At 41.5% G+C, this 27,303-nt stretch overlaps 1 protein-coding gene across 1 annotated transcript; it reads right to left on the bottom strand.

The window, feature by feature from the left end:
* Nucleotides 1–2,671: 2,671 nt before the first annotated feature.
* On the bottom strand, nucleotides 2,672–25,586 carry dop1b (DOP1 leucine zipper like protein B). The gene is given in 39 exon segments (XM_010781030.1): nucleotides 2,672–3,839; nucleotides 4,038–4,176; nucleotides 4,303–4,446; nucleotides 4,529–4,584; nucleotides 4,692–4,828; nucleotides 4,942–5,070; nucleotides 5,673–5,734; nucleotides 5,962–6,111; nucleotides 6,200–6,309; nucleotides 6,400–6,482; nucleotides 7,020–7,179; nucleotides 7,264–7,330; nucleotides 7,855–7,959; nucleotides 8,436–8,488; nucleotides 8,597–8,731; nucleotides 8,837–8,959; nucleotides 9,095–9,286; nucleotides 9,457–9,556; nucleotides 9,773–11,094; nucleotides 11,097–11,341; nucleotides 11,805–11,995; nucleotides 12,106–12,206; nucleotides 12,362–12,514; nucleotides 12,609–12,883; nucleotides 13,514–13,908; nucleotides 14,146–14,447; nucleotides 14,541–14,777; nucleotides 15,060–15,168; nucleotides 15,449–15,568; nucleotides 15,684–15,804; nucleotides 16,266–16,377; nucleotides 17,485–17,594; nucleotides 17,685–17,808; nucleotides 18,112–18,210; nucleotides 18,350–18,530; nucleotides 19,376–19,546; nucleotides 19,660–19,841; nucleotides 20,704–20,881; nucleotides 25,374–25,586. Coding segments are annotated over 38 exon segments (6,891 nt in total). The 5' UTR covers nucleotides 20,842–20,881; nucleotides 25,374–25,586; the 3' UTR covers nucleotides 2,672–3,581.
* Between the last annotated feature and the right edge of the window lie 1,717 nt (nucleotides 25,587–27,303).

Genomic DNA, 27,303 nt, shown 5'->3' on the forward strand with positions numbered 1-27,303 from the left:
AGTCCTCTGACGAATCTTACTGTCGAACTAGCTTATGAACACCAATATTGAGGTCGTTAGTGTACGGGGTTCGCGTCAGTTTTCCGAACGGAAATGAAATCGCTGGACAAACGGGTCCGAATACGGAGAAACGCGAGAAACGGAGAAAACGGAGAGAACGGGAGAAACGGGGTCGAGGTACAGTGAGAGGTTCCGAAGAGCTTGTAAGTGAAGAACTATACCTAGGCTTCCTGTTGTCTGTTACTCAATTGTGGGCCACTAAGGTGTCGTTATTCGTGTTAACTCGGTTCCTGATCTACCCGAGAGTATCGTCAAAGATAAACCGCTCACTTTCTACTTGACGCACGCGCTACAAGTGTATGCCTAACTGCCCTGTACCTAACGACAAAACGACCTTGATACTCTCCTCTAACCGGGGTTTTCTCGACCGTTTAATATGGGGCACCACACGACACGGGAGCGGCACTATTCGTCACGCACACGCAGCGGAAGAACGAGGGCCGCCCTCTCGAGGGCGCGGACGCGGCGCACAGCGGGCGCCCCTACTCTGAGCCCCCCCGTTCAGACCATCGCGAAAGTTNTCAGTAGTGGAATAATTAAGTATGCAGATCTTGTACTTAAGTAAATTTAGGAATACTCTGGTACAACTAAAAGGCATGTATTCAAAATGTTACTCAAGTAAAAGTATAAAAGTATTAGCATCAAAATATACTTAAAGAACCAAAACTGAAAGTGCACATTAGCCCATTACAGAATAATATATATCATATGTTTTTATTACAATTACTGATGCATTAATGTGTTTGAACAGCTGGTTAAAACTCAGCTGGTTTTATTTACTTTATGCTGCAGGGTAGTTTGTAAGGGTTACTCCAGGTGTAAACAATGTATTTTAAGAGTTGTATATGTTTCACATCATTAATCCAAATGTGCAAAGTAACTAAAGGTATTCAAAAGATATAGTGGAGTATAAGTAGGCTACAAGATTTACCTCTGAATTGTAGTGGGGTAGAAGTAGAAAGTAGCAACATAGATTAAATACTCAAGTAGAGTACTAGTCCCTCGAAAATTGTACACGTAGGCTACAGTACTCGAGTAAATGTACTTACTTTACACCACTGCATTTACCTAGTAATAATTCAATCTTAATTGTGCTAGCTGACACGGAATAAATGCCACCAAAGAGCAGTCTGACCGTCATCATGGCATATTGAAACATATCAATAAACATCGACCGTGGCGTGAGCTCTTTAACGTTACCGATATATTATATATACTATTCTTAGCTATATCTGCATTGGTGCAGTTCACGCCACAGTTTGTCAACATTAAAACCAAGTAAATCCTACTTACTGTACTGAGCGGGACACCGCGGTCTCCTTGTGCCGCCATATTTTAGTAAACACGGATGTCACCGGACCGGTAGGGCGGTGTTTGTTTGGTACGCACTATTTCAAACTGTGATGGGGTAATTTCACGATAATTTTTGAGCTCGTGAACGTGAGCCTCCTTCAGTTTCTGAGGGCGGTATATTCTTGGTATTCCGGTATGGGTGCCCTGAGCAACCAAAAAGGACGAAAGGCGAACATATCAAATAAAAGCGACATTATTATTATTATTATTAAACAGTTGAATATGTGACATAATCAAATTCCTTGATAAAACATTTGTATTAGAGATACAGTAAAAAAAAAAGTAGGCTACAAACAGTTTAACTACTTGTCAAATCGCTACTTCCTGTTGTCAATACATCAGTAATACCCAGTCTATGGTAATACCATGTAGGCCTATGTTGTTCATAATATTTAATGTTACATGTATTATGATCACATCTGGTTTGACATTTTCCAAAATAGAACTACAAATGACACTTTACAGACTAAACAGTCACTACTCATTACAATAACATGAGGAGGTCCATCATCTCACCACTCATGAAAGCTTCCAGCTCATAACAGTCCAGTGAAAAGAAGGAATTTGGTTAATATCTGGAATGTTTTTTTTTCATAATATATATTACAAAAGCCAACACCATCAACGAGGAACCATTTTGTTTCCAAATTGGCACTAATTATTTATGTCAGTACTAGTACTCCGCCAAGTGATAGAAGGGAATGGTGCTGGCACTGGATGGATTTGTGCAGAATATGCTACTTCGTACTGACATTTCTTAACTAGACAGATTGTTGGTTAGAAGTAGGTAAGTTCTGCTCTGCTTAGTGTGCATTACTCATTCATATACATTTTTTTGTTACAGTTGCATATTAAGTTATCATGCCTAAGACAATGATCTTTTTAAGCAGTTTTGTGAAATTGGATTATTCCCATCTATTATAAGGTCATGGCAGCTGATAAAGCAACTTAGTGTCCATATTTCTGCAGCAGCGTCCTCAAGCTCCTCCAGAGGGATTTCAAGGACGTTGCTTCCACCTGTCCTCATTTAGACAAAGCCATAAGGTGTGCTGATGACTGTGTGCAGTGATTTGACATTGAACACAATGTTTAACCTGTTGCTAAATGGTTACTAAATATAAGGCAGAAGGGGTCAGTGTTCAGCATCTTGAGGTCGGACACTGCAACATGTGGGCAGAGGGAATCAGGAAATAAAACATCAATTCAGTTTTGAGTCAGTCAGCAATTTCTCTCCAACACAAAAAAGTAACTTTCCTTGTAAAGTGAAAACAGTGTTTAAACTTAATATTTAATGTATTGAGTCTTCTTTCTGTTAATTCAGAACTGAACATGGTCCTTTAAACATCCAAAATAAATTACATTAGCATTCATCATTGCGGAAAAAAACCACAACAGGCAGTTGAATAACTATCCATCCAACAACTACAACAAAATGCTAATTTCCCTTGAACTCCAAACATGGCAAGCATGTATTTTAGCATGGTACACCCAATCAAAATTCAAAGGGTTTTCATGGTGTACACAAATCACATTCAGTAACTTACTCATAACTCTCAACATGAATCTTCGCTAATGGTTTGTAAGGTCTAATAGTGACATATCCAATGAAGATCAGAGAGAAAGTACATCTAAAACTGCATCCATACACTGTTATATACAGTACATTACATTCTCAGAGTCAGATAGACATTTAGTAAGGGAAACATTCACATTAACAATGCTTAATGAGGTTTTCACAGGGAATCTGCTTTCTGGCATTAAACAAAAAATATTGACTGGAACTACAGTTATTATTATATGCATGCATTATAATAACAATGTCCTTTTTTGAAGTTGGTTTACGTTAAGACTATTTTTACATTATATATCTAAAACCATATAAAACAAAGAGTAGACACTGACACAATATTAATGTGTGAATATTTGCAATTAGGATGATACTGGTCCTTGAGAAAGACAGAAGCGTTACAATGTGAGAGCACCTCAGAGGTACACCTATGTATGTGGAGAGAGATAGAAAGATAAGACATTTAAAAAGCAGAATTCCAAAATATTTCCTTTTTTTGTAGTTCACACTACAACGTTATCACAGACTGTGCCTATTTTAGTAATGTCCCTCTTATGGCTGCAGGTTAAAGAGCTTAAGAAAAGGACTTCAAGCTTCAGCTCTAACTCTCCACGGAGTCCAGGAACTCTTCTTCAATGATGTACTCCAGCCTCTTTAGGACCGTGTCTGGATTAGATGGTGGGTAGTCTGCTGCTGGGAAGTGCGGCATAGAGGGGCTGCAGGGGGACGAGCCCTGGAAGGAGCAGCAAAGGGTGCGGAGGAAAGGCACCAGCTGGGTGATGGAGGACAGGGAGCGCTGAGTCAGCAGAGGGAACTCCAAATGCTCTGTGGACGATTCCTCACTCAGCCCATTCAGTGTCTGAAATAACAAGAATGAGATGTGGTCATGTCATAAAACCTGAAATCATGGGACTTTTGGACTTTGTATGTTCTTTTTCAGCTGAAGTTTATAATTGACAATGATCATCTGTTGCATTGTGCCACCTCACAAATCTGTTATTACAGACACAATCTTGCACACACCTTGGTGCTTTTTAAGCCATATAAGTTTGCTTACCCCATATCGCTGCTGTATCCCTTCCAGTACTCTGACAACATGAGGACTCGGAGTGCATTCCAGTTCTACTTCTATCAGCGCTGTCTCTGGGCCGCCGTAGCGGTTCACATCCACTTCAGGGACAAATGCCCAACGATACCTGTCCAGGGAACAGATAGTTACACAGAAAAGGTAAGACAGTAAATAAAACGCAGTAAAAACAAATCATGTGTATGAAGTCCACATAGCTTCTTCAAAGTCTTTTTGTTCTGAATTGGGCTCTTACATCTGAAAGAGAGGCATCTTCTCTGGAGGAAAAGCCAAGGAGGTGTCCAGAAACTTGCAGGATGACAAGTACATATCCAACTCTGCCTGGGAGAAATTGAAAGGTCCATTCTTGTCAACGGCTCCCCGCACTACTTTAGTCTGCCTGGGTGGTACACAAGAAAAGTATTGTGAATATGAGAGTAAACAAGAGCATCATTCAAATGTGAATAAAATATTCAACTCACTTTGAGATGTCATTCTCTAACTGCAGAGCTTTCTCCAGACGTGCAAATACGCGAATCTGAAAGAAAAAGTTGTAAAATAGGATTCCATTAAAGATGATTAAAAAAAAAAACACATTTACAGTATTGGTGTTTAAAGCCAGGCTCTTAGAAGGTGGGGTCGTACCAGTTCTGTGACCATGATTGGCCAAAGAGATGTGAGGTGCTGGGATGAAATCCGCAATAGGAGAACACGAAACATCAGGAACATCTGGGCGGTAACGTTAGGGCTAGGGTTCATACGCAAAGCCTCAGTGAGACGCTCTGAAAAGAAAGGGAGGGAAGTATTATAAAGGTTAAAGAAAACGTCCACTGCCGATCAATCTCTTGATTTAACATAATTACATAGAAATCTCCATAAATGTCCAGTAACACACCTTGAATGAGGGGCAGATACAGATGATACTGGTCCAGCTCTCCACTGCACATGGCAAACGCCTGGCGCTTCAGCAGCATGGGTTTCTGGTCTACATTGGTAAACAGTTTCAAAGAGCCACTCTGCATGCCTACGACACAAATAAATACAGGTCAGTAGTATTAACATTTGTATGTGTATAATGACTAGGGATGTGACGAATAACTTGTTTGTAAAAAGGACTCTTATCAACCCCCATCTATTGTGCAACATCCTTTATGAGGAAAACAATAAACAAACAAGTCATACAAGATAAGAGGGTCAAAGGTCAGATTTCAGAGTGACAGGTGCCACATCAAAAGGGATTTGGAGGCTGGACTAAGGTTTATGAGGGTCATAAATAACTCTTATCAGGTACTTAATCTCATTTGGACACATACGGTGTTCTTAATAGTACTCAGGTCATCACAAATGTCTCTTCAATTTGAATTAAAACACCAAATCCAGAAAAACATTTTGAAAACCTTTGAAGGGTTTAGCTCTCTTCTCTTTTTTATGAACTGCTATTTTTAACATTCTCCATTAACTCTCCATCCCGAAATATCTGTTCTCTGACATATCTGCAGCAATGCTTCTCCATTAGCGCCCTTTTATGATCTAGGAGGTGTATAGAGTAACAAATTCACTTTCTATGTCACAAATGAACCCTTTATCTTTACCACACCACACACATTCCCTACAGGCTGTACTTACTCATCAGATCTTTAAACATGGTCTTCTCATGAGTCAGCAGATGGTCAGTAATGGATTTCCAACTTGAGAGAAAACAAGGAGGAGGACATTAGACATAGGTAATCCCCAATTCATTCATGTAATACAATTAAATACATTTTAGACTAATGACGTTTCATATGAACTTGAAATGAGTAATTTAGCATTCAAACACATCACAAAATGTTCATCTTAAGAAATCTTACTTGTCCAAAAACAAAAGAACCAACTAGTAGGCTAAGAGAGGGTAGCGGGTAAATAAGATATTAACCTGGGAGCACAGGAGGCGTCCATGGTGAAGAAGAGGGGATCCATGAAGAGCTCAAAGACCTCCTTTTTCCAGGCCCTTTTGGTATAGGCATACCCACTCAGACTGCTCAGCAGCTGGGCTCCTGCTTCGAAGCTGGGCATGTTGTAGGCACTAGAGGAGAGAAAGGCAAGTAAGAAGACGTCTACAGAGACCACACAGACCAAAGCTGTTAGCATTGAGAGCCATGAACACTGATTACCTGTGGTTCTTCAGGTAGGGGAAAACATAGTACATGAGTCGAGTGATGAGAGGAACGGCCTTCTCCTTCTCATCACTGCGGTATATCATGTCTAGAAGTGGTGCCAAGACCTATTCAGCAAGAGAATGTGATAAACAATACAAACACAAAGAAAGTCACGCATTTATTTTTCCTCATAAATAAAACTTGAGAAATCTTACCTCAGCCAGGAGAACCAGAGCCTGCACGCTGTAGGCCGAGGGGGCCGAGGAGGAGACCATGGTGCTCGCTTGAGCCATTGACTCTGACAAGGAGATAAGAAAGGAATAAGAGTTTTCTTTTTTTTCTGAAATGTTATATACCAAAATGATTAATTGAATAAACTAATAAATAGTTGTCTATGTAATCAATAATGAAAGTAATTGTTTGTGCTAGTTTTAGCAGCTAACCCCTTCTCTTAAGTTAAGTGAAACACTAGTGTCCATCCATGGAATACTATTTTTAAGTGTTGACTTTACTTTTCCAGCTCTTCAATTTCTCTCTCAGTGATTTCAGCATGTCTCCATTCTTCTTATATATTCCTCCTTTATCCTGTTGATCTTTTCCTACCACTTTTATATGACTAATCCAACCATTCAATACAAATTGAACAAAAAAATCTGACTATTTGAAACAGTTTGTTTGGCTGTGTGACTGATGTTATCAGGCGTGGCTCAGCCAATCATTATCAAGCACCTGAACTTTCTGTTTTATATGAATCCCCTGAAGTGTTCTCAACCAGTTGATGGGCATTGCAGATGAAGTCAGCTCACATGCATTTGACAGAACTATGTCAAATTACCATAGTGATCCCCATCCAAATCTGCATCGTCATGCTCCTCTGGATCAGGGCACACCTGTGGCTGCACTTTGACCTCCAGGCTGCGGCTCAGCCAACTGGTCTGCTCCAGGGAGGAGCCTGCGATCCCCCCCACTGCCTCCAGGATCCGCTGAGTCACCTCCTGCACAATAACGGCCCCATCAATATCACTACAGTGTCATAGCTAGAGTGTTACAACATTACATTCTATATAGCTGACTCATACCTGCAGGTCTCTGGTGTACTTCTTATTGTCCAGGCTGGGGAGCCTATTGACAAAGTCATTGAGTATTCTGCAAAACAGAAACCATTAATAAGTAACATATTTTTAATATAGGAGACCAACACATGTTATCCAATCCAATCCACTTTATTTCTATAGCACATTTTAAAAACAGAGGGTTTGCCAAAGTGCTTCACAAAGAACATAACATCTTAACCAAATATAATATTACAAGAATAGATAAGAGGCACACATAAGAATAAATACAAGGCACATAAAGACTATGGACAGACAATAAAAGCATACAAATAGGTAGAGCATATCAATGTCATTACATTTCATTTAGCTGACGCTTTTATCCAAAGCGACTTGCAATTACAGGGACATTCTCCCTGGAGTAACTAAGGACTAAGTGCCTTACTCAAGGGCACACTAGTGGTGGTGTTCCTGGCGGGATTTGAACCACCATCCATTAGACAACCACTATACCTGTCATAGAGTGCAGTGCATTTATCAGCTGTTTAAATAAAGGGACTAAATCTGCTTTTTGTTGTGCGACCCTGTATTGTACAATGGACTGTGTGGAAAACTGACCCCAGCAACAAGAAGTGGCCGGGCGGGGCCAGGTTGAGCTGAACAGATTCCCGTAACAAACTCAGAAGAGGAACCACGTTTTCCTGCAGAATCTGAGCTGAAATGCTACAAATAAAGAGAAATGATTAGATTCAAGTCGATTTTATAAATAGAGCATTTCAAAAACATACCAGTTAGACAGTTCTAAACAACATCAACATTTTTGCAAAAAAGATAATCACTTGACAAAAGTAGCTGAATACAATGCATAAACACACAGTACATACACAGAAACAAATACATTCATGCATTTAAGATGAATGCAAATCACATCTTTAATCATTGCAGGGGCAGGCAAGAGTAAGTGGGCCTTAAGACACATTTTAAAGGATTCAATAGATTCTGCTGTATTATATTATACTTTCATGGAGACTGTTCCAGTAGCTACTAAGAAAGCCCTGTCTCTAAAGCGTCTTCAAGAAGATTGTGGAATAGTTAACAATAAATAATACATAATAATAAGGAACATTTGTAAATTGTAATTGTAAATCTGTCTTATATTTGTGTTAAACCTGAGGTGAAAACTTGCATGTCATAATTACCTCTGGATATAGGTGTAGCTGAATTGAAGCATTGGTATATCTACCAGTGTTGACTTCCGATGGAGAGAAAAGTAAAACATGATTCAGGTCAGGGAGAATGTACTTCTGAAACTTCCAGAATACACGTGTTGAGAGCTGTGCCTGTATGTGTTTTTGTATACCTGGTCCCCTTTGATCTGATGTGGCTTTTTCACCACCTCCTTGACCAATTGTAGGATGGTATCCGTCTGCAGGGTGTGCAGTGATTTGACCAGAGCCACAATGGTTAGACGAGACTCACTGGCCACAGGTAAAACCTAAAGAGTGAGAGAGTTATGATGCCAACAAATGCAATAACGTTTCTTTGTGAGATAGACGTGTATATGTTCTTTCTAGATTTCTGTAAAGACTGCACTTTTTACTTTGTTTTTATGTCTCCTTTTACTCTTCCTGCTGCTCCACACTGCTGCCAGTGAAGCCATGAGCTGAATCCCATAAGGCCCAGTTAGAGGGACCAGGAACTCCAGTATCCGCTGCCGTAAGATCTAAACAACGAGTGAAAAGAATAACATATGCACATGGTTTAACAGGAGAACATGTGTATGTCCAGGGTCGACACAACCTAAATGACACAGATCTGTGATTACATATATTTAGAAAGGCATAAATGTGAATGTCACCTTGGTGCTTTTAAAGTAGACAGAGGTAGAAGTGTGTCTGCTGCTCTGGGCAGTGTCTGCTCCACGCGTCTGCAGCTCTTCCCTCATGACAACTCCCCACAACAACACCATGCTACTGAGCATGTGCGGTAGTGCCTCGATCACAGCGTTGAGTGCATTCCGAACATCCACAGGATCGCAGGCCACAAAAGACTGACAGAGAGAAAGAAAGAGAAAGGAATATGGGTATTCAAATTCTTATTCAAATAAGATATTAATGTGTGTGTGTGTGTGTGTGTGTGTGTGTGTGTGTGTGTGTGTGTGTGTGTGTGTGTGTGTGTGTGTGTGTGTGTGTGTGTGTGTGTGTGTGTTTCATTCCTCACCCTCTTGTTGTCCAGTAGACAATAGTGTGTAATGGTGGTCAGGCCCTCCAGCAGAGTGAGAGGGTAGTCAGGGGAAATGTTTTCCCTTCTACCACTCAGGCTGTTTGAAACAAAGAACAAACCTCATAAATAAAAATAAATGTGTGTCTTAATTTAGAAACGCTTTGTATGGGTTTTAGTCATGGTTTCTTTACCGACTCATTTTAAATGTCAGTAGAAAGACCTTAGTAGCAACTCTTAACATTGAAAAGGACAAATTGTTACAGTGTAAAAAACTATGGTACTGAGAGACTCTGTTTTTAAACTGGTGTTCTACCTCGGGTTTGTCTTCCCTCCATCATGCTCGTAAAGCTTGACCAGCTCGTCCAAGTTCCTGCAGATCTGACTGATGAGTGGAGCCACAATGATGCCTAACGATCGACCCAGGTATGGCAGCGAGGAGCACAGCAGTGACACCCAGTGGGGGTGCATGGAGTAGCCGTACTGTGGCTGCAGTGCCCTGGCTGCGGCAGAAACAAACATTCCCTGCGCTGTGATGGGATGGCTCTGGATGTACTGGGCGGCCTTGATGGACTGCTGAAAAAGAACCGCAGTTTGCCATTCACGAGCCAGCGGGGTGGTGGCAGTTGGGGATTCACGAGGCTCTGCGGGCTGGCCAGACGCGGAGGCAGCCCCGCACACATGGTACTCCAGCACTATGAGAGCCTGGAGGAGTTTCAGTAACTCCATTTGCAAGGGGTACTGTTCCTGTCCGCCTCCTGCTCCAAGATTCACCAGGCTCTCCTCCGACAGGCCGCCCTGCTCCTCCAGCAGCTCCACACCCTTTGGGGGTCCCTTGTCCGTTCCCCTCTGGCCGGCATACATGGATGCGGAAAGTGTAAGCAGAGCATATTGCTGCACTTTACACTCTGACAGGAGTCTGCGGATGGGCTCCATACTGGCCCCGTTGCCCTCTTGTCCCTGTGCGATGCAGCCGAGCTGGTTCACCATGCGGGTCAGCACCCCCACACTCTTCACCTGAACCTCCCTGTTTCCCTGCAGGTCAAGGGGACCCAGGCTCAGATAGGAAGGGTATTGTGAGCGCAGGAACCTCAGGCACAAGGACACTAGCAGTTCAATGAGCTGGGATGGGGGCACAGAGGGGGAGGAGGAAGGAGAGAGGAGGCCGCCGTAGAAGCCCTGACCGCCCTGAGCCTGCTGGTGGCGCTGCAGGAGGTTGGAGACCAGGTTTAAATGTGCAGCAGAGCTCGTGTCCAGAGAAGTGTAGGAGAGTGCGTCCACCAGAGGACACTCAGCACTGCTCCTCATCAGACTGTCTAAGAGAGCCAAGCCTTGCAGCAGATGGCGCCACCCGCCCGCCAAAGGGTACAGGAGCACATGGCGGAACAGAGAGTCAATGGCCTCTCTCTTCTCACGCTCCTGTTTCAACAGGCGAGACCTGGCTATTGCCTCCAGCTCCAAATCGTCCTCATCCTCGCTTGACAGTGAATCAGAAGCCTGTGTGTGACCGGACTCTATCCTCCGCAGGCCGTTGAGCACACCTGCTTCCTCAGTGCTGGGGACAGAGCCGGAGCTGGAGTTCTCCGTGGATAACTGGGCACCACTAGTGTCAGCTGACTCAGTGTGTTCGCTCTCTACTTCCTCTCCTCCTCCTCCTCCTCCTCTCTATCCTCCTCTTCTGTCACTTCGCTCACACTCCTAGATAACGCTAAAGTGTCTGGTTCTTTGGCCAGCTCCGGCCCACTTTCCAGCTCTGCCCACAGGGCTTCCCGGTCCACAATGTTCATGAGATTTAAGGTGGTGACCTCTGTTGCCATGGAATCTGGAGATGTCCCAGATGTTTTGGTGGAGCTTCGACTTCTGTTGTTCAGAGCTTTCACATTACCTTTAGGAAATAAAGATAAACACAATTAGAGCCAAACCAAGGATATTCATACAATTTAAATATTATCAGAGAAGCACCGACCATAACCAGTGATCAGCCAACTAGTCTCATATGTGATATTTTATTAAAATGTACACAAACATGATGTTTTTAATGTTGTTTACACGGTTGCAGCTGCAGCACACAATTAATCCGTACACACACAACATGTTTTCCTTTGTCCTTTCTTCTTTAGAACATCTGCAAGTCCAAATAAGTTGTGGCGGAACAGCCAAAAACCCATTCGAAGCATATTTGAGATTTGTTTTACAGTAACTTGGTACAGTTTTAGAGAAAATGTAAAGAAAACCCTGCATCGTCAGAAATCAGAACCCAAAGGTCAGACTTTTAAAAGGTCGGGAATTGAAATAGGTGAATCTCAACATCCACAGCATTACCAAGACATGCTGACAGATGCACTTACCAGCAGTGAGATTCTGTTTGATGCTCTGAATGGAGCAGCGCTGTGTGGAGGGGTGGAGCAGCATCAGCAGGATGGGCTCCAGGATCCGGATGACATCATTGAGGGACAGAGCCCTGACCAGCCAGCACTGAGCTGCTGCACTGATTGATCCGTCTGTACAGCTCAGACTGTCCACCACAACACACAGAGACCTGACAGAGACGCACATTTTTAAAAACAGTTAGATTTTGTAAATAAAGGAACCTAACATCCCATGTCTTAATCATAATAATGTTTGTCTGTACATGTATTATGCACTAACCGGTCAAATGAGCGATTAATAGACGTGATCCTGTTGGTCTGGATCTCCCGGGTCAGGTGCCACAGAACCGTGAAGCGGTGTAGTGCTTCCAGCCTAACAGACTGAGGCAGACAAACACAAGGATACATTTTTACACTGTTCTTCAACTTGCCACATTAGTAGTAGCTCTCTTTATGTATCCTGTTAAAGCCGACACACGGGAGAGCATTACATTTTGTGAATGACTTGTGTTCAGTGTGTTTGCAGGCTTACACACCTTGTCTTTGTGCAGTAGCGCCTGGCAGATGATGTCTTCACAGATGGACGCCGATGGAGCCAAACAGTGAAGCCTGTAAAAGAGCTCCACACAGGAAATGTGCTGCTCTCTCCTCTCCGTGTCCAGCTGGTTCCACAGAACCTGGGACACCCTCTGAGTCACGGGAAATAAAGAAATAACGATTAAATATTGCATTTAAATTGAGCTTCATTGAGCTACAACATTATTTTCCATTTTATAATCTAACCTGGTAGAAATCTGTGCCTTCCTCTACGACACGAAGCATAGCAGGGTAGATGGGGGGCACAGTGACCATCTGCAGCCGCCCACTCAGAGGGTTGGACTCAGATCTTTGGTAGCGCTTGTGTTTGTCCTGGATGACCAGCGCTAAGGACTGGGAGTGGTTGATGAGCTCCAACAGGGAGGACACTGCAGTGTGCTGGATGTTGTAGTCTCTGGACAGGCAGCACAGTATCATCAAAGACCTCAACCACACTGGCAGGCTGTCCACATCCATCCCACCTACGGAAAACAAAATCACATTATCACTTCTGTGAGGCTGGAGTCTGTGATTCTAATGCGATACACTTTGTGTCAAATTAGGTGATTAACTCCTCAAGGTCTACTGGCTGTCAATTCTGTGTGGGGGTGGAAAACATTTTTTTTTGAATAAAACCTCAAATGTAGGCAAACAAATATTACTTGAAGCAGAACATTTGTTTGATAAAAAGTAGATTTTTAGAAATGATGAAGATCTATCTTTGATCAAAGCATTTTGACTTTTGGACTTAGACAGTTACAGAAATGTTCTGTAACAGAGAGAGGGCAAGAAAAGGTGGAAAGTGGACTCGGTTTCTTCAAGTTCTAAATCTAAATAATGTCAACATTATAAATGAGGGTACTTATTGGTACAGCCCTACACGCCACATATCATCTTTTCGGCAGGGGAAAGATGATAGGCAGTGGCAGTGAGACTTAAATCGGGCACAGGCTGAGGTTCTCAAAGAGCACTGACGGGATCTATTCATATTTCTTTGGTTGCCGAGTTCAACTATGATCTATCTTTCTGTCTAGAATTGCAGCTCCCACCTTTAAAGTATGTAGCTGACAACAGTATTAAATCAGCTGGATAAATAACTTCTCTGTGCTGACCTGTGTGGCCAAACATGTGAGTGTGGAGATCCAGAGTCTCCTTTTCGCTCAGGTAGACGGGGAAGGTGGTGCACTCCAGCAGCAGGTGGCAGGTGGCGGTGAAAGCCTGTCGACCGGCCTCAGAGATCTCCGCCCTGCTGCGGGGCATGAAGCCGGCCGCCCAGTCCAGATGCCCCCGCTCCTTCTTCTTCTCTGCGGGGGCTGCTGGGGGTGGGCCTTCAGATACAGCGCGGGGTTTAAACTTGTGTGGATTGAACAGTTCACTCAGTTTGTCTTTGATTTCCCGCCCACCTTTGGCCTGTACCGATGTCTTCTGATCAACAGAAGCAGCAGTAAGGTCGGGCTGAGATTCTTCCTCAGATACCCTGACGTCCTCCACCTGCACCAGCAGGTATCTGAAACAGTGAGGGAAAGTATTTATAAAAATCACACTTAATAAAGAAGAAGAAAAACATTGATTGTATCCCAAAGGAAAAATGTAGGTGTTCGCTCAGTTGTGATTACACACAGTACAATACACGCACATGCACAGGACAGGAACAATACACAGTAGGTCTGAATACATATACAAACGCATAATAAAGGAGGTCAATGTAGGTTACGGCTAATTCAACAATGTCTCAGTAGTTTACCTTGTGCTTATGAAGGCCAGGATGTCCTGCAGACACTGGCTCATGTTGTCTACGCTGCCTCCCCTCCTCCACACTCCCTCGGCTTCTTTACAAACTCCATTTCCCTCCTCCCTGATCCCCAAGACTCGTGGGAGATGCTGCTCTGATGGTGAGGCGCTGATTCCCAATCCGCTGTCTTCAGACCTGAGTGTTGGGTAAACACCGTCTCCCTCCTCTCCTCCATCTCTCTTCAGCTCCTTCTCTGCATGGTGACCATTAACCTGGCCTACCTTGCCATCCCCCTCTCCCTCCTTCTCAATATCCTAGATAGAGTACAACCCATGTTAAGTCACAGTAAAACATAACAAATAAATACAAAAAGGAACACTACATGGTTCTGACTGTAAATGCCTCACCTGATTTGTTTTGCTTTCCTCCTCCGCTGACTGAAACTCCAGCTCTTCTGTCTGGGACCCAGGCTCATTGTCCATATAAGCTACAGGCATCTGGATCTTACTCAGGACCTTGAAGGAGGCGCGGAGACCCTGGGTGACATCTTCCAGGCTGATAGAGTCCATGTGGCTGTGCAGGGTCCGCAGCATGGTGCCCAGCATCTCAGGGAGGAACTGGGACTGAATGTCAGCATGGAGCTCCTGCGGGAGAAAGAACAACATAAAACACACCATTTGTGTACAAAGTAAACAAAATGTAACACTGAATAATCTTCAATATTTATTTAGTGGGTACCGGAAACTTACCGTATTCTCTATTTAACCTATTTGCTTTCCATTGGTCATGTACAGTATTTGTTAGATTTAGCAAAATGCGAAACCCAAATATTTTCATGCATTATTTTTAATTATCGATAGCATTATTTGCTGCATCAATTTAATTTAACAGATGAGGGAATTAATACGTCTGAGTAAGTTGTTTACCAGAGGGAGAACGTCAAGCAGGAAGATGATGAGCGTAGACATCTCTGTGACGGACGGAGCAGGCTGAGTGCGCTCTTGCTGAGGAGGCGTGGGTGGGTCATCTTTGTCACTGTTGGGTAAAGAAGGAGAAATCAAACCAGTGGTCTTTGTCTGTTGATATTTGCGGGTTAACCAAAAAAGTTCACATTCCTTTTTCTACATTATCTTGGCATATTCATTTGCACAGAAACAAATGATTTAATTCAGCCATTTGCTGACATTGTTGTTTACTGTTAATGCTGACTTTTCCCTGAAATATTTAATGTCCGCAAGTCAGCACTTGACCATTTTTTACACAATAAGCATTGTTCGCTTTTGTAAATAAGGATTTTGTGTCATTCCTGCCGTACCCGAGAGAGGTGCAGAAGCGCCGGGTCATGTACTCCCACAGGTATTCACTGTTCATGGTGCTCACAAGCATGTTCACCGTCTTTATGATCTCTGATGCATTTTTGTTCTCTTTGATCCTACTGTTGAAGAGGAATGGGAAAAGCATGATTTTTGTCTTCCATTTTTGTCATGTTTTCAGTTAAAGTGTTCAACAGGCATTTTGTTTGGATCTGTCCTTTCCTCGATGGTTCTCACCTGGCTAGCTGGTTGCCTGCGAGCCCTGAGCTGGTGATGCTTTCCTCTCCCACCATCTCTCGACAGTAGCTGTAGAAAGCTCGCACCACCTCCAACAAAACACTGTTCAAGACCACTGGACCTGCAAAGAAACAATGAGCGTTATTCACCGTTAAATAAATAATACATTATTTTCGAAAATAGTTTTTTTGTCTTGTGCTCAACCCTTTTTAGATTTTTGTTTGGGGCGATTTTGATGAAATTCTCTCAAATGTTCTTTTAATTTCTGTGTGCACACAGCACTGAAATCTCATGCCTTTTTTATTGAATTGGTAGGGCGGTAATGCTGAATGGCATGACATTTCAATTTATGGGAACATTTGTTTATTTTATAACAACACAAAGGGACTAACAATTCAGTGGTTTAAAATAACATATCATGAATCGGGCTTCGACTTTTCTAAGGACCTTTGAAGAGAAAAGTAGGAAGATACTGGTGAATGTGGCCTATTGAAACATGCTTAGAGAAAAGCCGAGACATAAATAAAGAGTGGTGGATCCAGTAAGTCGTATTTGTTTACTGTACTGCTTGGAGCTGCCTACCTATCTCCGGTTTATCCAGAAGACTGATTATGATGCGGAAGGGCTTAAGGTGCCCAATCACATTCTCTGGGTCGCTCTCCACATCCTTCTGTTTGAGGATGTTAATCAGGGCCTGAAGTCACAGAAACACAGAGAATAAGGAAAATAGGAACACTGATAAAAACTGACTCCTGTGACAGGTCAATTATGCTTCCTCTCATTTAATCTACAAGCTAAAATGTACTTAGTTCAACTGTTAACAAATAGGAATACAGGAATCTTTGCTAGGGTTGCAATTTACAATTATTTTCATAGTTGATTCATCTGCCAATTGTTTTCCGAGATTGGCAGATTTATAAAATGTAAGAAAATACTGATTAACACTAGAACCGCCAACGGGTCAATTTTACCCGCAGCTGTTTTTTGATTGTATGTAACTTTTTTTCAATAAAATATTCAAGTCTCCCAGTCCGTGACTTTTCCTGAAAGTGTGTTATGTAGCACCCTCTGTTGTTAAAAATCGCCAAAAGAAATGCCATTTATACCTATATCCGCCAGTGGGTAATATTTACCTCATAGAAAATGCAGCGTAAACATGACGTGTTGCTATAGCAACACCTTTTGTCTACTGCGGTTCCTTATAGATAGAGAGATAGATTGAAAGAGAGATATATAGATGGATAGATCGATAGATGGTTATAGATAGAGAGATACATACCTAAACAAAACACAAGTCTAACACCAAGCGTTTAAATCAGCACTGGTAGCGATATTTTATACTTCATGCTATCTGCACAAACTATATCATATGAAAAGCTGAGAGTCCACAGATTCTATTGGTATAAGTTTCATTCCTGTGCGATCAAAACTCACTGTTCTTGTAGGATACATAAAAGAACATTGTACCTTGAAAATCAATAGCGGGTCAATTTGACCCGTCGGCGGTTTTAGGTATACAGCGACCTCTGGCAGTTCTAGTGTGAAATAAACATACGGTTTTACTACTTCTCAATTAGTGACCTTTTCAGGTACTTGTCCCCCTCAGTGTGTAGTTATAATGCGAATCTATCCAACCCTAATGGCTGTTGATTTATCAATAACCTACAAACATGAACATGGTATCGATCGTGTCAACTAGCTCTCATAAGCTAATTTCTCATATTGTTGAATTTTAAAATCAGGTTGTAGTATTTTTAAGTATTTATTGTTGGTTTTGGTTGTGTGTTAACAAATGTGTTACCTGCACAAGGAAATCTCTGGAGTAGGTGTTGAAGTAGAATGTTGTATGCTCCTCAGTGGTAGCAGAGAGGGTGGGGTGAGGTGCCACCATTGCTCCTTTTCTGTCCGTCCCTGAAAACACATACACAATGGTAAATACTGAGTTTAACAAGGAAATTGAATGGGTTAATTAATATTGATGTTCATTTCGATTATCGACACCTAGGAGCCAGGCATAGAGGCGTCTGTTGAGGGACATGTCTCTGCGGAGGAGAGTGAGTGAGGCTGCAGACACCACTGCTGTCATCTCTTCCTGACTCAAGGCAATAGCAGACTGCTCTGTGTCCTAAACAAACAAGGCAAGGAAGTTGTATTTATAGAGCAAATACCATAAACACAGGTCGGTTCAAGGTGTAGTACAGAGAGGTTTATAAAACAACACATTTAGAACAAATACATTCAAATAAAAATTGAGACAACACAATAATAGAGGTAGATCTATATAGATAATAATAAAAAATGATCTAAAACTAATCCGTCTGTCTATCTAGGAAATGATGAGAGTCAGGACGGGCCCTATGTTAAATGGAAAAAAAAGGTGAACGATGTTGTCCAAAAAAACAGGAAGTGTTTTGATGTGCCTACCTACCAGGCATGTAGCAAAGGGGAAAAAGTAGAGCAGGATTTCCAGCATGTTCCTCTGTACCAGGACATTTGAGTCTTGCAGAGAAAGACACACCGACTTTATCTGAAAAAAGACAGAAGGTGAGAAGGTCCGACGACAGATGAACTAAACTAAAACATGACAGAAATACCAAATATATTCCCATAATCATTAAATAATGCATATACCACATTGGTTCAGTTACAGAAACACAGACACTCACCACCATCCTGTGGTCGTAGCCCAGCATGTGTTTTTGCTGACGCAGGGAGTCAAAATGTGTGACTATGAAGACGGAGGCAGGCAGCCGCACCATGGGAGCGACCAGCATGCTGCCCCACAGCGCACCGTAGAACACCTGCTGACCCACCAGGAGGGACAGGCGGAGCAGCAAGGCGTCAGTCCTGGACGGAGAGAGAGGACAACATGGAGAGAAGACATTAAACTTATACATCTGTGTTTCTGAGTGGCAGGATGACCTTGTGGTTAGTGATGTCATACCAATCAATTCAAATCTTCCATTATTTTTGTATACGAGTAACGCCTAAAGCAAACCGATGACAGTATATAAGCTGCTTATGCTGTGTAACATTACCTGATGTAGTCTCTGATACCAAGCTGTCCTCCCATAAAGTGTACATTCATTTAGCATAAATGAAAGTCGTTAGACAAACTAAAAACATTAGTTAAACATTAAACAATTCAATTAAATGTTACCATTTTTGAGTAAGCAAAATATATGAGTTATTCAAAGGTTAGAATACCCATAATTATTTGCATAGAAATGTATTTTTAGAAGATTTTATAACTTGATTACATTTTAAATGTTTTTGCTGTACTAGTGGCAAAAGATTATATAAAAAATGACAGTTTCTGTTCTCTCTTTACTTCCCTACCCTGTCTGCAGCTTTCGGCCCCAACCCCCTTTGTTCCTTCTTTAATGAGTCACTCGTGTATACTTTCATTATCGGAGAAACTTGAAAGGACATATTTGCAGATAAATGCACACCTGGTTATCAAGTATGTACAGCAGCAGCAGAGTGTAAGTGTGATTGACAAAAAATAAACTGCAGTGCCCGTGTTCATCTTAATGACGGAACATTTGTCCCAGCACAACAGTGTGGCTATTTGTTTATGACACATTTTACATCAGACTTTGGATACAGAGCGTGTCAGTAGGATACATTTATTTTTGGTTTGGTGTTTTCATGTGATATGTTAACAATAAGAGAAATATAGAATATAGTACCTGTCGTAAACCTCCAGCCCCTCCTCCAGGCCTGGCAGCAGTCCTGTGATGAAGGCCTGGAGACTTGGCAGCAGAGCCCTCTGCAGCGGGAGATAGTAGCGCTCGTACAGAGTCAGCAACATGGGCTTCACTGCCATGGCTGCATGGCCCAACAGCGGGAACAATCCTGAGCTGAAAACATAACACACACACACCCACAAATTCAATATCATAACATTCTGCACACATCAGGCCAGTTCTCTCCACAAGCAGTAAAAGGTTCATGCCAGTTTCTTGTAAGTCACCTGTAAATGAACAGATCCTTGGCCAGCCATTTTGATCCAATGATTTTGAAAATGACCTCGTATGTCTCCAGAGCCTTAAGGTGTACTCCGCTCGGCAGAGCGGGGTGTAGACACTGTGAGAGACGCTTCCCTATGATCAGCCTCTTCGGCAGGAGGGAGTAGCGAAGGTTACTCTGCAGGGCCTGAAGGTAAAAGACAGGAAAAAAAGGTTAGCAAAATGGCGTGTTGCAAAAATACTGCTAGATTACAATCACATACAAAACATAATATGTAGTGATATCTTGTTAAAAACACACATTCTGTAAATTATCCAGTGCAATTAAATATGTTCCATTACTTTCCATACCATTGCAGACTCTCCACCCACCTCACTACATATGTTTTTTGAGTGTAATTAATTTCTCAAAAAATGACAGAATAAACAGAGTTAGAGGAATTTGAATGAAAGCATTTGCATTATTTTTCTTTTTGTATTATAATTTGATTATCATTCATTATTTTATCATTTATTATCGTGTTTAAACAACAATATCCCATATTAGTTTGAATTTGGCAGAACCATCCAATAAAACAAAAAACAATCCTACACAAGCATGTTGGATTTTATTTAATGCATATTGTCAGTGTTTTCTATCACGTTTTCTGTGTAATCTAAGATGTTAATTGTGCCTCAGCACACAAAGACACTCCAAAGTAAACTCTGCAGGGGGAAAGTACAGTAAAGTGAGACGTTTACTGCCCGAAATAAATAGCCAGAAGACTGGAGCAATAAGGGTGTGTTATAGAGAGATAGAGAGAGAGAGAGAGAGAGAGTTTCAATAAAAAAAAGAAACTTCCTCATCAAACAGAGAACTGAAACACACAGCAGCTGTGAAGTTGACACCTGCAAAATGACAACACCAAAATAGAAAACCGCAAAATGCTACTGTGAATTCAAATTACACGATAGACAAAGTTCTTAATACTGAGATATCCGGTTAAAAATATAATAATTTACAGTGTTTATAGGATCACATCAACTCATCCCTCATACAGTTACCTTACCTTATTGAGCTTCCCCAGGGAGGAGATGAGATCGGCCCACTCACTCGAGGACTCAAAGTTTCGCAGCGCCTTCTCAATAGCCGCTGCATAGCTACGGTAGCGGTAGTCATTCTGCAGTTCTAACTCCTCAGGATCCATGATACATCAATGTGATCCCAGCATCTTCAGCACAATATTCCTTAAAAAGAGGCAAGACAAACAACAGATCTTAAGAAAAGATGCAGACAGATACTATCGGCTCCTGGATATCCCTCGGCCTCTGAGGCTTGTTTCTGGCTAATACAATTAGCCAATTAACTCTGTTCACTGGTATATACAAGCCCTGAGGCTATGGGGACAAATGTCCTCATTCATGACTGGTCGGTGTTTGTCTGATTGACCTGTGTTGCAGTCTGAGGAAGGAGGAGTCCTGCTAACACAAACTGTGGCCATGCAGGATGTTTAAGAGAAAAACAAGTTATGGACTTGGGACAAACAGACAGAGGAATCCAGTTTGTTTTCAGTCTTGTTAACACAGTGATTTAAAGCAGCATTAATAGGCTTTTTGGCCGGCTGAGGCCATACCTCAGTGACATTGACATGTGATCATATTGATTAAAATGTTGTCAGAGCACACATCCTGCAGATAAAGGGCAACATCAGCGTTCATTGGAAGTTGTGTGTTTTGCCACTAAGTCAATTGTCAAAGTCAATGGCTCTTCTAAAGGCTCCACTGCGTTCACTAGCATATGCTGTCTCTTCCTGTCTGCTGATGTTTGGTGATGGCCAGGTAGCATACTGAGCAGTAAAGTTGTAGTCAATAAAAACCAAATCAAATGAGCTGAAAGGCACTAAAACGCTGAGGGAAAACATACAGTGGAGTTGGGTTAAAAGCTTGTTTCAATAAGTGGACATGTTTATATATAAGAATAAGAATTTTGTTTTACTTCAATCTCGCTTTGGTTGCATAGGCAAAAAAGTGTTTAACATCTTAATATGCTGCATTATCTAGAAAGAGTAGCTTTCTTCTTACTTTCGAGGTGTGTGTGTGTGTGTGTGTGTGTGTGTGTGTGTGTGTGTGTGTGTGTGTGTGTGTGTGTGTGTGTGTGTGTGTGTGTGTGTGAGTCTGTAATGTATTTGAATGAAGCTGAACAGAGAGATGGGTGGGGGAGTAGATGGCAGGATTAGAGAACAGACATCTGGACTCTGTTCGTGAGCTGTGAGGAGCTTTGTGGACTGACAAACCCAACAACACATGCAGAAACTTCACCTCAAATTGCTCCTCTGGGTATTGTCCACAGTATGAGTGTATTACATTTCTAATATATGTAATATAATTTAATGTAAAGCACTTGGAAAAGGTCTTAAGTAAATATCATGATCATTATTATTATTGTCATAAACACTCGGAATCAGGATGGCCTTTTGACAGAAAACGAATAATAATCATCAAAGATAATTATTGGCATTCTTTTTTGAAAATGCCTCTTCCCAAAACACAGTTTTACAGTGGGTTTTTTGTTGCTTTATCAAAAATAATAAGCAATTATAAGCAATCACTTTTTGTTAACTTGTGTTTGTGACATTTCATAGATTTAACAACTAGTAAAGACAATAAATATGTCAAGTATTATGAAGAATGAAAATAAAAAGTAAAAGGCCAAAACCAGATCATGACCCACAGGAATGAGACGAATAAGGGTGGGTGGATTACTTAAAGGGGTAAATGTGGAAAGTAAGAGTATAGCAACTAAGTGATGGAGATGGATAAAACAAAGATGGTGTCGCGGCTTCCTTCATTTGTTTCCGCACCAGTCTGGTTTCAAGGCAGGTCACTCAACAGAAACTGCTCTCCTTGCTGTCTCTGAGGAACTGCACACTGCTAAAGCAGCCTCCCTCTCCTCTGTCATCATCCTTCTGGACCTGTCTGCTTCATTCGACACGGCGAACCATCAGATCCTCCTTCGCACTCTCAAGAACTTGGAGTTTCAGGCTCTGCACTTTCCCTCCTCACCTCATACCTCAAAGACCGCACCTACAGGGTAACTTGGAGAGGGTCCGAGTCCGACCCTTGTCAATTAACTACAGGGGTCCCTCAGGGCTCTGTTCTTGGTCCCCTCCTCTTCTCCTTGTACACAAACTCGCTCGGATCTGTCATTAGCCCGCATGGTTTTTCATACCACTGCTACGCTGACGACACCCAACTAATTCTGTCCTTTCCCCGCTCAGAGACCCAGGTCGTCGCACGCATCTCTGCTTGCCTAGCAGACATCTCTCGGTGGATGTCTGCTCACCACCTCAAGCTCAACCTTGACAAGACTGAACTGCTTTTCTTTCCGGGAAAAGAAAAGCAAGTTAGGTCTCTTGACCTAACAATCAACATCGGCACCTCTGTTGTTTCCCCGACTCAGACTGCAAGGAATCTGGGTGTGACCCCTAGATAACAAACTGTCCTTCACTGCAAACATTGCTGCTACAACCCGCTGCTGCAGATACACTCTTTACAACATCAGGAGGGATACGTCCCCAGCTGACCCAGAAAGCAGCGCAGGTTCTGGTCCAGGCTCTCGTCATCTCACGCCTAGACTACTGCAACTCCCTCCTGGCTGGTCTACCTGCATGTGCCATCCGACCTCTGCAGCTCATCCAGAATGCAGCGGCTCGTCTGGTCTTCAACCTTCCTAAATTCTCCCACACCACGCCGCTCCTCCGCTCCCTTCACTGGCTTCCAGTAACTGCTAGAATCCACTTCAAGACACTGGTAGTTGCGTACCATGCTGCGAATGGATCTGGCCCTTCCTACATCCAGGACATGGTTAAACCGTACACCCCAGCACGTGCACTCCGCTCTGCATCGGCCAAACAGCTCACTGCACCCGCACTGCGAGGGGGACCCAAGTTCCCATCAACAAAAACTCGTGGGTTTGCTATCCTGGCTCCAAAATGGTGGAATGAGCTCCCCATTGAAATCAGGACAGAAAGCTTACACATCTTCCGGCGCAGACTGAAAACTCATCTCTTTAAACTCCACTTCGAGCGATAGAATTACTAACAAAGCACTTATATACTAATAAAAGGCTGGCTTATCTAAAGCCAGTTGAGTAGCACTTGAAATGTTTGGCTCTATGAAACCTGATGTACTTATATGATTCTGTTTTCTTCAAGGTTGTATCTTCCCGGTTGAATGTACTTATTGTAAGTCGCTTTGGATAAAAGCGTCAGCTAAATGCAATGTAATGTTTCCATCAAGCCACTAGACGTCTTTAACCGATAATTCTAACGCGTATCTTTCTTTTATTTGATTTTACAGTTGTGATGACCTGTTTGTCTTCTGATGATGTGTTGATGTTGTGTGACTGAAAACTTAGTACTTTCTTTGAGTTGTGTAGGATAATATAAGTTAACGATTAAAATTAAAACTGTGTCTTGACGGCATCTTTCACACAGGTTGCCCATCTGTGTGTTTCTTAAGAGGCTGTCGCTGTGGGAAATGTATTATTTTTTAGTCTCTGCAACAGAGGTCACATTAGGTGTCAATATTCGGCCTTTTTTACAAAACTAAAAACTGGCTCTAACAGATGGATTATTTTTGTTCTTATCCACTGCCAGCATGTTCAGTTGAGTGAATCTTTGAATCTTGTACTATAGCTTAATAATGCATATTTTTCATATGATCTTTTTGGTATGTTTTTGATCAAATGTCTTACACATGTAATGAAATGATCAACAGTTTATATGCATGCAAGTGTTTTGTTATTTCTGACCAAAACAGAATAATGAGAAATGAGAAAACCTTCTTATTCTAAAAAGCCACATTAAGTACTCGTGACTTTCTTCCACATTTACAACCTTGATATCAAAATAAGGAGTGGTTGAAGACGAAATATGTAAAAAAACAACGTCACCCTGCATAGCAAACAACCCTCAGATTAGGTGCTGCTATTCTACATATTGCCTATTTGTTTAGACGTATCCATCCGTATTTAGATGGATTATAAATCTTCCTTCAAAGAGACAAGTTTTTTGTGTGCAAGCTTCAAGCAAATGAGGATCTATAAAAATAGCCTAATCATAGGTGAGAGATAATCAACCTCTATTGACCAAGCAGAACTTGATGCATGTTCTCACTTCCTCATTGTATGCATCAGCAAAACAGCAAGTGCGATAAAGCATGCATTTCTACAGGCTGCTGTTGTGCAAAGGAGTGAGTGCCTTGATAGTCAGTGAGTGGAAACACGCACTATAGCACACAACAAACTCTGCTATAGACTGTGTCACCTAACCGACACCACCACCATAAAGAGCTTTAATATGACGCTGTTTCGATGAAATGGCAGATGAGACAAGATGTCAACACAAACTGTGGCCATATGATAGAAGTCAGTACTGTTTGTTATGTAACTGCACGACCTCAGACTTAATGTGTATATCACTGCAACCAAGACTTAGTTCAAACATGTTTGTGTAGCTTATGGTTAGCTACATTTACGTCAATACTGAAACAGGGATACATCTAAGATAGCAAGCTAGCAATGAAAGCACAAAGTTAACGTAGCATTCAAACGTAAAGGTTTCAATTTTAGAATATCTGAGGGAATAATATGGTATTGTGGTTGTAACAAAACAACATGTACAGTAAAAGCATCGTGGTAAACAACATTAGCTAGCTATCAGGTGCATCAATGACTCACCAACTGCGAAACAAGCCCGACAGGAGCCCGAGGACCGACTCTTCAGAGCAGTCACACTTAAAGAAGCGACAGCCCGGTCCCCATTGTGCATCCTTCAAGCTATGGTAGCTCTCAGAACAAGTGGTTATTCGTCCTGATGATGGGTGTCACAAAACATCTCCAGACGAGAGAACCAGGGGTGATTGACAGAACTGGGCGGGACCCACCAACTCAGCTGATTCAGAGCTGAAAGCGGACGGAATGTTAATTTCACGATAACTAAGGGGTGGGGCGGCGTGTATTTTAATATAAAAGAGGAGATGTTTGTCTTTAAACCGTCGTCAGAAAGTCAATACATGCGAAATCTTAATGTAAATTATTGCGCAAAGAAAAACTAAACCGGTTTCTCTTCGTGCAGTTTTAGAATTATTATCGGAATAATATCACTGCCCCCAGGCTTTGGTATAGTCCAGGATGTGCCTTGTTTTCAAACCTCTCATCCCACTGCTAGATATTTGACAGCGAACTGCACACTGTATTGCAGCCATAAAGTATATGATAGGATAGTAAACTAAAAACACAGTGTTAGCTATACTTTTATTTATGTCATATTTTAATGCAATGTATATATATATATATATATGTTTTAATATTTCCAGTTTTCGTTGTGAAAAGGTAAATAGAGGTATGTTGTTTATGTAATATACAAATTAAATTCACTTTTAAGAAGTACAATGGAATTGGGCAGTACAACACATCGATATGTTTAAGAATTCCTTATGTTTATGATACCATGGTAAGCGGTCTGTTGTCTATGGAAACATAAACCATAGTGTATCAAGTTTCTTTCATTGTCAAAATGTTGTTTCATAATTGTTTAGCCCCAGACATATTTTAACATGTTAATCTTTATAGCCAAATAATGTGACAGTAAGTAATGTGTGTGAGATGGTGTCAATCACTATCTTTAAACCAGTTTACTTGAGAGAAATCTCATGTATCAAACATTTGGAAAAGTGTTGACAGAAATTGTGTAATTGTATTGCAATGCACTTGAGTGAAAAACTGCACTTACTCCTCATATTGAATATGAGGCAATCGTGTTGTATTTACATACTGTAGGATTGTTTTGGTTTTAAACTCCTAGTTATACTTCTTGATAAAAAATATTATTGTGTCAAAATTCCAAATTGTCAAATGTAATAGTTTTGAAATAATGAATTGATATATCTTGTTTATTCCATTTTGTATGTAAACAAGGATCGACAAATACCGGTTTGAGTCTCTAGATGGAGCTACTGTATAATGCAAACAATGTTTTAAAACGTGTCTGTACTAGATTGCTAATACTTTGATAATGTAGCCACCATTTATTTATGTTTCAAGTGAACAAATTATTTATTTTAAAGGCTGCAATGTGGTATTCTACTTATAATAAACACTTGTAATCCATCACCAGACAATGTTCCAACTTTTTTGTCCAACCATTATTTTACAGCATGGTCAGAAATGACAAATAGTGTTCTTTCTTTTCTTGTTAAATATTGACTTTGTGCATAAGGAAGTCAAACAAAGTCTTGAAGTTGTGACTTTTTACCCCATGTTCTACCTGAGACCAAGTAAAGCTATATCATAACTCAATAAGCTACTGTTAAATAACAGACTGTAGAAAAAGCAAATAGTATACATGTATGCAACATTAAAGGCCTTACAATTCAAACAGTCAGTATAGAAGCTATTAGAGCATTATATTTCTCAGCCTTAAGCACCAGAGGACATGAGCCGACTCATAGAATAGGACATTTTTATAGACTTAATGACTAATACTTTAAATAGCAATGAAAAGTATGGTTCATATTAGATTAGCAGTATAAACATAGAGTTAGAAAACACATTATTGGATACAGAAATGTCTGCCACAGTGCTCAAACAATGCCTTGGCAACTAAAAT

The sequence above is a fragment of the Notothenia coriiceps genome, unplaced genomic scaffold, assembly GCF_000735185.1.
Source record: "Notothenia coriiceps isolate Sejong01 unplaced genomic scaffold, NC01 NC01_scaffold00022447, whole genome shotgun sequence".
NCBI classification, from domain to species: Eukaryota; Metazoa; Chordata; class Actinopteri; order Perciformes; family Nototheniidae; genus Notothenia; species Notothenia coriiceps.